The sequence below is a fragment of the Nipponia nippon genome, unplaced genomic scaffold, assembly GCF_047370975.1.
Source record: "Nipponia nippon isolate SJK-2023a ecotype South Korea unplaced genomic scaffold, ASM4737097v1 scaffold_5, whole genome shotgun sequence".
NCBI lineage: Eukaryota > Metazoa > Chordata > Aves > Pelecaniformes > Threskiornithidae > Nipponia > Nipponia nippon.
The window spans coordinates 76,544,303-76,554,142 of NW_028262369.1; the positions used below are offsets into that span (position 1 = coordinate 76,544,303).

Genomic DNA, 9,840 nt, shown 5'->3' on the forward strand with positions numbered 1-9,840 from the left:
AGACCTGATTTTAGGGATTTAAAATATTTCAGAGCTGTATGTGATATTCTTGGTTTTGTCAGTGATGATGTCTGTTTGGATGCAACTGTGAGGGGAAGCGGAGAGTAATTTGGGAAGAGTCCTGGGATATGTCAAATGATAACAAACGTTTGAGATAGTTCTGGATAAAATCACTGCTTCAGATATCAAAACGTTGTATTGTAGAGGGTGGGGTTTTTTTTCATACTGAAGCATTTTTCCTAAAGTTCCCTGTAAGAGATCAATTTCATGAGTTAAAACAACAGAGAGACATAGTTCACATAAGTGTGTAGCCAACATTTTTTGACCTCCTGCAGTGTACAGCTTGGTCAGGGCTATCTAAACATCTCGAACCCCTGTTGGTGTGTGTCAGTACAATGTCAAGTTATTGTTCAATAATCTCTCAAGACATGAAAAGAGTATTTACTGCCTCAACTGTTTCAGGTATTTCATTGTGATAGAAAGTTAATGTAAATAGTCATCCTTTTGTTTTCATGAAACTTTTTTTTTTTTCAATGATTGTCAGACATTTTCTGCACACATTGTTACGAAGATGAACTTCCATAATAAAACACCTTATTCTTTAAAAACAGTAAGAATTGCCGCCTTCTCCAGAGTTCTGAATCAGTACAAGGTTTTGATTGCAAAGGAAATGCTTCTCTGCCATTTCAGGGTGGCAGATGGAAGGACATTAGGTGGTGGACAGGTGAAGAGGCGTCACCATACTCGGTATTCTGGCAAGCAACTTTCTTCCTCTCCTCACTCACGGGACAAACAGACTTTCTTTCATTACCAGACCGCTTCTTAGAACGGTCACTCAGAAGTTTTTCAGTATCACATGGCGTATAACATATGGTGGAAGTGACCTGGCTTGTCTTTTGAGCACATGTGAATGTGTTTGAAAGGGTGAGCTATGAAGGGATGTCACCTTCTTCTTTAAATGCGTTTGCATTAGGTTGCTCCCGGCATTCTTGCTGAAGTAGCTGGGAGTTCAAGGGCGTGCACAATTCAGTAGGGTCAGGCCCCGTATTATCGTGCATGTGGAAGCTCGGATTTAGAAAGAACAGGAGGGGACTGCCAAAACACCTGTACAAACAATCTAAGCAAAACCTCTCGTGAAGAATTGATTATCCGTCTGTGTAAGAGAGGGCAGACGGAATAACGCGATAGGGGAAAAGGCATGTTCTGGTAGAACGTTTTCCTGTGAAGCGCAGCGTGAGAGATGCGAGGAATGACTGGTAAGTACTGGAAGGTGCCTCTACTCCAAAGAAAGGTCTCCTGCTCACAGGTCTGTCCAACTGTTGCGTGTGCGGCACGGGAATCTGCCCACCAGGGTCTTGCCAACTGCAAGGCAACTGACTTCAACCTGACGAAGGAAGGACAGCTCGACGCCTACAGTTCTAGGCGTTTTTGTGGGCTCTGCGTTTTATTCGTTTGCATGTAGTTAAACTGCTACGTACATCTTGCCTTTTCACCCAGGAAAAGACTGGCAAGCGGCATGGGTCTGTTGTGACGGATGGCCATTGTGAATGGACGTTAAACCAGAAGAATAATGACGTTTTGGATGTATCTGTCGCAAAGGCTGCCCGTTGAAGAGCTTTGAAACGAAACGCTCATCCTTGCGACGCCTGTCCCGCTTTCAGTGCAGCCCGGACAGCCTTGGGGTGCGGCTTCGGAGGAAGGGGCTCACCGCTCTCGGTGCTTTCCTTAGGGCAGTTTGTCCCGCCTCACCGGTACGAGGAGCGGCCCCAGCCTCGGACGAGACGGCCGTGGAAGGGACGGGCCTCCCTCACCCCCGTGGGCCTGGCGGCCTTGCGCCGGGTTCACAACCCGACTGGCAGGAGAAGGGCGAGGGCCGCCGGGGCGGTGTTTCCGCGGCTTTCCCCGCACAGGCCGCCGGGCCCGGCTGAGAGCCCGCCCGGGCCGCCGCCGCCCCGGGCCCTCCGCGCGGCTGCTCGGCGGCAGAGCGCGCCGGGGCCCTGTAGGAGGTGCTGTCGGTTCACGGATGACGGTAAGCGCGGCTCTTTTTATTCTTTTTTTTTTTTTTTTCTTTTTTTTTTTCTCTCTTAAAAGACGCGGAACAGGGTTAACCCTCCGCCGCCGCACGGCGGGGCTGCGCGGCCGGGGACCGCGGCGCCGTGAGGTGGCTCCCTCAGCCGGGCGGGGAGCGACGGGGCGCGGCGGCGCAGCCCTCCGCCGGGGCCGGGAGCTGGGGCTGCCCGAGGCCGGAGCCGGAGAAGTTCGAGCCGAGGGAGGGCCGGCGGCTCTAGCGGCCCCTCTGCCGCCGCACGGCCCCGGCGGGCCGGGGCAGGGGCAGGGGCTCGGCCCCGCGCTTGAGGGCGGCGGCGGGGCAGGGCGGGCTCCCGCTCCCGCCCCCGCCGAGTGGCCCTGGGGCGGCCGGGCTTCGCCTGGAGGTGGGCGGCGGAGAGCCTCCGTCCTCTCCTCCGGAGAGCCAGGGGCCTCCCGGGCCGCCCTTCGGCTCTGCCGCCCCGCGGGACCGATCGCTTAAAATTAATGCTGAAGCGTAAATCATTACTGTTCCGCAAGTAAACAAACAGGTGACTTCCAGATCAGGTTCCTGCTTGGATCGTTACAATAAATATCCCTGAAGGAAGCTCTCTATTTATGTTGTCATTGATTAATTCTCGCTACCTCATTTGATTTCGATTTAGAACGATTTGATTCTAATTTAATTAGCATGTAATTTGGATGTACATAATTACTGTAATTATGACATTCAGGTAAGGCAGCTTTAGGCTGAAAGGCAATTTCAAATTTTCTAGCAGCCTACTTTGTACTAGGGAACGGACAAGGACTTCGCGCCCTGCCACCCAAGTAGCAATTAGCACATCTCGGAAATAGGCACTGCCGCGGGTTTGTGTTACAACAGCGGCGCGAAGGCGGCGGCGGTGCCTCGCCCGGTGCCCGCCGGCGGCTGCCCGCCGGGAGCCGCGCCCGGCGCCCCGGACGGCGGCAGGTGCGGTGCGGGGCCGGCCCGGGGAGCGGGGCGGTGGGCGGGGAGCGGTGACCCACCCCCGGCGGGGTGCCGGCATTAATCGGTGCGGCGCACCCGCCCCGGCAGGTGACGGCCCCGGAGGAGCTGCAGAAGCGACCGGCCGCCCCGCCGCGCCCCCGCCGCGCCGCCGTCTCCGCCCCTCCTCTCCCCTCAGGTGGGTGCGCGCCGCCGCCGCGGGCCCGTCTCCCGCAGAAGTTCGCCCCAGCCCGCCCGCCCGCTCCCGGGGGCCCGGCCCCGCCGCTCCCGCCCCTCTCCAGCCGCCGCCGCGGCCTCCCCGCGCTCCCGCCGCCGGCCCCTCGCCGCGGCCCGGCCCGCTCCGCGCCGAGGCCCCCCGCGGCGGGCTCCGGCCGCGCCCCCGAGCCTGCCGCCTGCCGCCGGGCCGCGGGCGCGCCTCTAGGTGGCGCCCGGGAGCCGCCGTGCGGCCGCGGGCTGGGGCCGCGCCAGCCGCGATCGCAAATCCCCGCTGTCGGGCTCGCTCTCTTTTCTTTCTTTTTTTTTTTTTTTTTAAACGTGTTAAGAATGTTATTCCTTGAGGAAATTTGTAGCTAAATTATTCTCACTTAAAATAAACACTTAGTGCACCAATTACCCAAAGGGGCGGGCTTTCTGTTAGGTTCCCTTCATCTGCCTTTTGGAAGGGTGGGAGAGGATCCTGGCGCACAGATAATGGCTGCAAATAAATTACAGCTCCCGCAGATAAAGTTTCCGTTTGAATTGAAAGACGCAATTAAGAAGCTGTCCGGGCACGGGATCGGGTGTTTATATATTATCTCATTAGAACAAAAACATTAATGCTACCTTTTAAGTGTAAAACGAGCCGTTAGGGCCGCGGTTGGCCGCGGGGGGCAGGGGACGCGCTTGCCGCGGAGCGGGGACGCGGCGGTCGAACGGCGCGGACCGAATCCCGGCGTTTGTGCCTTCTCCCGCCGGTTGGTGGTCGCCGTCGCCGGCTGGTTTTCAGCCGCGGTTCAGGGGCCTGGAGGAGCCGGCGCGAAGCCGGTGTCGGCGGGGCGTGGGAGTGGGAAGCGATTGCTCGAGCGAGCGGTGAAGCGGAGCTGGGCTCAGCGCAGGGGCGAGCCCCGGGCGAGCGGGGCCGAGGCGGCGGGGACCCGCTCCCCCTCCGCCTCCCCCTCCGCCGCAGCCCGGGAGGGCAGCTCGCTCTTCCCCGGTGCTTTCCTGCTCTCGGGTTAGCGTCTTCCCCCCGAAGAGGTGCTGCTGAACTACGGATTCAAAAAGTGAAATCAGGTTTATTTTTCGGTTCTCACGCCGCCTGTTCTTTAGTTTTTCTTTGTGTAAAAGTTCCCCAGACCATATAATTATCGCCAACATGTACGAAAGAATGGTGTCATTTATTTTTAAAAAGGTGACATGCTTTCTATTTTCCTGGTTAAACGAACCGGCTCTGCGGCCCAGAGCTGCTCCCTTCTTCGTTTCTGGGGAGTCTGTAAGTGATGGACGTTTTCTGACCCGAAGGGGCAAAGGCAATGCAAAGAGGTCCTTGATCACTGAGCTGAGAATTGTAACCCCGGCCTGGCAGAAACTGGACCTGGATGGTTTCCTTTGATGTGTTTTATTATAAATCGAAAACAAAGCTGACTCCTGCCCAGCACCCCGCGCGGGTGCATTCCTCCGCAACCCCACCGCCCCCCGGCAGGGAGGGGAGCCGCCGCCCCGGCCCCCTGGTTATTTTACCTCGTCCCCCTCGCCCGCTCCCCTCGCCCGCCCTCCCCTGCCCTGCCCGCCGGGAAACCTGCCGGCACCTCGCCGGGATGCTTTCGGCCAGAGAGATCCCGGAGCGGCTGCCGGGGCGGGTGCTGCCGGCAGCCCCATGCGCGGTGCGCCGCCCGGGAGGCGCCCCGGCCCCGGCCGGGAAGGGGCCGCCGGGCTCCCGCCGGGCTCCCGCCGGGCTCCCGGGGCAGCGGCAGCGGCAGGGGCAGGGGCGGCGTCGGCGCTGCCCGCTCGCTTTTGTGCAACAGCGGCGCGGAGGAGGTGGGACGCGGTTATTAGTATTCACGGCAGATGTATTTTCTTTAACGCAACGTCTTTATTCCTGTTGGTGGCCGACAGCAGAATCCGTTTCCCGATGTTATTTGCATTCCCTGTTTTATGGAGGATTAAAATATTTGTATTCCTCCAATCTGTACCGGGCAGACTACATTAACTTTTTTTTTTTCCCTCCCCCCCCTCCTTTTTTTTTTTTTAATAACACAATTATCTCATTTAACAATTTGCCTTTAAAAAAATACTGTGGCTGTTAGGTTGGTGGTCAGGAGACAAAGGGAGTGAAAATAATTTTCATTTCAATAATTGCCTTCTGGTCAATTTAACTGTGCCTTATTTTGAAAGAGCCTGTCTAAATGAGATTCCTGTCCCAAATGTGTTCCCAGGCCTTAGCCCAGCCTTTAATTATTCCTGAGTTTTTTTTCTTCAGAATAAGACGCTGCACTGAGTAATCACAAAGAAGTCAGAGAGCATCCTTGAACCTTTTCAATAGCAGAGCCACTGATATTCAAATAACATGCAAGGACCATTTGACTGCATGGGGACATAAGCATTTCCAATTCACTATTTGCATAGATCAACTGTCTTTGAAAAGGAAAGGAGCAGTTGTCTTCCATAACATTAAAAAGCCTAGTTATCAAATCAAGTGCTTAGTTTGGGGCTTTTAAAACGTTTACATTTTATCTCAGGTTGCCCTTTACCGTTTGACATGCAAATTTGGTGCAGTTAATTTGGACAATTAAAAGGATCTTCAAGGGAGCTTTGTCACCGAGAATATTCGGAGTTTTCCCCGTGGACCAGCTGAGATAAAGTTGGCCAGAACAAATGATGTCTAGGAGATTAATTAGATATTTGATAAGACATGAATCCCTAATAAGGGAATACAAGGCACAGGGGGCTGCTGTGTGCTCTAAGTCAAAATTAATAACATTTAACAAGATTTTCATTTAGGCATGAAATGTCTTTTCCGGAGTATTGACTCTAGCGATTTATTCCCCCGAGATCACCTCCCAACCTAGGCAGCCTTGTGGCGCTGAAGGCTTTTTAAATTAAATAAATAGTTCCTCAGCACGGTTCGGTTTCTCTCGATTTTGGGGCCGGTTTCACCAGCGGCGCTTAGGGCTCGGCACGGGTCCTGGCCCGCGTAGCTCGGACTCGGTTTAAATTTGCTTTAAAAACATATATATAAAAAAACCCCAAAACTAAGGGGGTTTGTAAAGAGCGACGGGAGCGCTTCGGCGCGCCTGGCTGGGGGCCGGTTCCTTCCCCTCCCGGCTATCGACGCCGGCCGTGGTTTTAATCACGGTCACTGGAAGGGGGACAGGGAGGGGTGCGAGGGCTCCCGCTAAAAACCTGACCCCTGCGAGGGCTGGCAGGGGGAAGGAGGGGGCACGAAGAAGAACAAACCCGGGAGTATATTGTTCAGAGTCCTTTAATAATACCAAAATGAAAATATGTCAAGATTTTTTTTCCATACAGATAAACGCATTTAATTTCTTTAAGAGACCTTAACTTACGTGTGTTTGAGTGAAATGTTAACTCAACATTTTAAATATCTTTTACATATATACTGACTTCCACAAAGTGCATCAGAAATTTAAAATAAAAAATAATAATAAAAAAAGAACCAAAACCCCAAAACCTCCCTGAATTTCAGGAATTCACCAATTAAAAAAAAAAAAAAAAAAAAAGGAAATCCCCAACCCCCCTATCAGATCAACATTTACAAGAAAAATAAGCGAACACGATCTGGTTTTCTTTTTTTTTTTTTCTTTTTCTTTTTCGAACCCTATTTATACAGATGTTTATGAGACACAGAGGAACCACCTGGGACTTGCAGTTGGATTTCTCACCTTAAGCCTCTCTCAGGATGCTTTCCTTTCCTTCCAACAGAAAGAGAAGAGGAAAAGGAAACGGAAGAAAGTGTCACTCGGTACCTACGGGACGGGGGGGGGCCGCCCCGCTCCGGCCCCGCCATCCGCCCGCCCCCGGGCGCCGTCGGCGGCGGGCGTCCCTCCGGCCGGCGCGGAGCAGAGCGGAGCGGAGCAGAGTCCGGGCGGCTCCCGGGGCGCCCCGGGCGGGGCTGGGCGGCGGGGCCGGGGCGGGGGCCGGGCGGCGGGGCCCCTAGGAGTCGCCGGGCCCCCCGGTAGGTTCCTTGCCCGGTCCGCGGGCGGCGGCGCCCACCCCCTCGTGCAGGATGAGGTCGGGGGACTCGGAGCGCGGCGTCTCCAGGTTGCTGGCGTCCGTGTCGCTGTCGCTGCCCTTTTTGCCCCCGCCGCCCCCGTTGTGCGTTTTGATGTGTTTGCTCAGGTGGTCGCTGCGCATGAAGCGCTTGTTGCAGACGGGGCAGGCGAAGCGCTTCTCGCCCGTGTGAGTCCGCAGGTGCCGCTGCAGCTCGTCGGAGCGGGTGAAGCGCTTGCCGCAGAAGAGCCAGTTGCAGACGAAGGGCCGCTCGCCCGTGTGCCAGCGCAGGTGCGCCTTCAGGTGCGAGGTCTTGCCGTAGACCTTGCCGCAGCCGGGGATGTGGCAGCTGTGCAGCCCCTTGCGCCGCAGGCTGGCCCCCGCCGGCCCCAGCCGCTCGGCCTCCTGGCAGTTGGGGCAGTCGCAGGTGGCGCGGCCCGAGTAGCGGCGGGCGGAGCGGGCCGAGCCGCCCCCGGCGGCGGCGGCGGCGGCGCCCGAGATCATGGCGCTGGCTGCCGCCACCGCCGCGCTGGAGTCCGTGTAGGAGGGCAGGACGGGCTTGAAGCCCTCCTGGGTGAGCAGGTGCTGGCTGGTGGAGAGCAGGTGCGAGGCGGCCGTGGAGCCCAGGCCGGTGGAGCTGAAGGCGGAGTGGGTGAGGGAGCTGAAGTCGGGGTTGTAGGTGCCCAGCTGGGAGTGGAGCGAGGCCTGGGGGGCGCCCGAGTGCAGCGAGCTCTGCAGCCCCCCCGCCGGGTTCTGCACCTCCAGCCAGGAGCCCGGGTTGGTGTGCACGTCCCACCAGGAGGAGGCCGCCCCGTTGGCCACCTCGCCCGCCGAGAGCGTGGAGTGGAAGCCCGACTTGTACCAGGACTCGTAGGGGTGCGCCATGCCCACCCGCGGGTAGAGGCTCTCGGCCGCCGAGCTGTGCACTTTGGAGATGAAGGCCGACTGCCCGCCGGGCTCCTGCGGGGACACGCCCGCCGCCGCCGAGTTGGAGAAGAGGCCGCCGTAGTCGCTGCTGAAGGCCGACGAGGTGGGCGAGGTGGAGGCCAGGCAGAAGGCGCTGTTGGCCGTGCCCGTGCCGCTGGCCAGTCCGCTGGAGCCCCTGCTCGTGGCCACCGTGAAGCCCGAGAGGCTGGAGCCCAGGTTGCAGCTGGAGGTGGAGCGTTTCCAGGGGTGGAAGCCCCCTTTGGCGAAGGCGCTGGACTCGGGCAGGGTGGTCAGGGGGCTGGTGTTGCCGATCTTGTTGCAGGTGGCGGCCAACATGGCCAGGGGAGTCGTTCCAAATCTCGGCTCTTCCTGCGGGAAGAGACAAAGCCGGCCCGTCAGCCTCACCCCGGCCCGTCAGCCTCGCCCCCGCCGCCTCGCCGGGCTCCCGCGGCGGCGCGGGTGGAGCGGCGGAAAAGTTAGCTCCTATTTTGGAGGAAGGGCTCCAGCCCTGCCCCGCTCGGCACAACTCGTTTTCCGCCGGGGACCGGCCTCGGCGCCCGAGGGATTTACATCGGAAGCGGATCCCGGCGGGGACGAGCGACACGCGTGTTCCCCGAGGGCGGCTGGGGACGCCCCGCGCAGCGCCGGGCTGCAGGACCCCGCCGCCGGCAAACCCAAAATCCCGTGGGAACGGACTGCGGCGGCTCCTCGAGCCACCGAGCAGGAGCGGCGGAGCAAAACCCGAGACGGCAGGGAGGCAGGCGGGGTGCGGAGCCTTCCGGCCGGCGCCACCCGCGAAGCCGAGCTAGCGGCAGCCTTTGGAAATTTACCGCAGCACTTCGAGTTTAAAAAGGAAAAAAATATTAGAAAGCAAAACAGAGCGCGAGCAGCCCGACTCGTCTGCGGCCGAGCGAGTTTTCAGACTAAACTCTTTGCGAACGCCCCGACGGGAAACCCGCGGCGAAGTCCCCCGAGGCGGGCCGGGATCGCCTGCCGCCCGCGGGTCAGCGCGGTTTAGCGCGGGGTCAGCCGCAGCCCACCGGCGGCGGCGGCGGCGGCGGCAGCAGCAGCAGCAACAGTTTTCCCGGCGGGCGGCGGAGCCGCACGGTGCCGACTTACCCCGAGGATAGACGTAGCCATAGCACGTCCCTGGGCTGGGCGGCGGGGCGGAGGGGGACGGCGCTCGGCGTGCGCCCCGCGCTGCCCGGCGGCGCTGAGGACACTCCGGCTCGGCGGGGCTAAACTCTGCCTAAGTGCGGGCAGCGCCCGCTTTGAAGTACCGCTGGCGGCGGCGCTCGCCCAATGAGGGCGCGGGCGGAGCGGGCCGGAGCGGCCCGGCAGCCAATCAGGCTGCGCGGAGGTGCCGGCGCCGGGGCGCGGGGCGCGTGCCAGTCAGCGCGCGGGGAGAAAACTCCCCGCGCCGGACTGCGGCGGTTGCGCCGCAATTAACTCCCGGCCCCGGGCGCCCGCCGCGCCGCGCCTCCCGCCGGGGGCCGCCGGCGGCCGGGGGGGCGCTGCCCCGGCACCGGCCGGCGGCGGGAGGGGGGGGGGGGGGGCGACGACCGCAGAGGGCAGGAGCCGAGCGCGGGGGTCGGCCCCGGCGGAGGGCCGGTGTCACGCCCGCCGCCGCCGCCGGCAAACCGCGCGGGAGGTGTTAGATCCCCCGCTGCTCGCTCCGTCACCTGCGGTCCTCGCGC

At 59.6% G+C, this 9,840-nt stretch overlaps 1 protein-coding gene across 1 annotated transcript; it reads right to left on the minus strand.

Annotated features, from left to right (window-relative positions):
• Positions 1-7,122: 7,122 nt before the first annotated feature.
• SP9 (Sp9 transcription factor) lies at positions 7,123-9,396 on the minus strand. Its single transcript, XM_087732704.1, has 2 exons — positions 9,263-9,396; positions 7,123-8,512 (listed from the first exon to the last, which is right to left on the minus strand). Exons 1-2 carry the CDS (start codon positions 9,281-9,283, stop codon positions 7,160-7,162), a joined length of 1,374 nt encoding a protein of 457 aa, XP_087588830.1. The 5' UTR covers positions 9,284-9,396; the 3' UTR covers positions 7,123-7,159.
• Positions 9,397-9,840: the final 444 nt, after the last annotated feature.

What these genes read in the sequence shown, in the direction of transcription:
- SP9 (XM_087732704.1), bottom strand. Translation starts at nt 9,283, where the DNA reads ATGGCTACGTCTATCCTCGGG. An exon ending in TGGCTACGTCTATCCTCGGG is followed by an intron (nt 8,513 to 9,262) that starts GTAAGTCGGCAC and finishes CTCTTCCCGCAG; the next exon opens with GAAGAGCCGAGATTTGGAAC.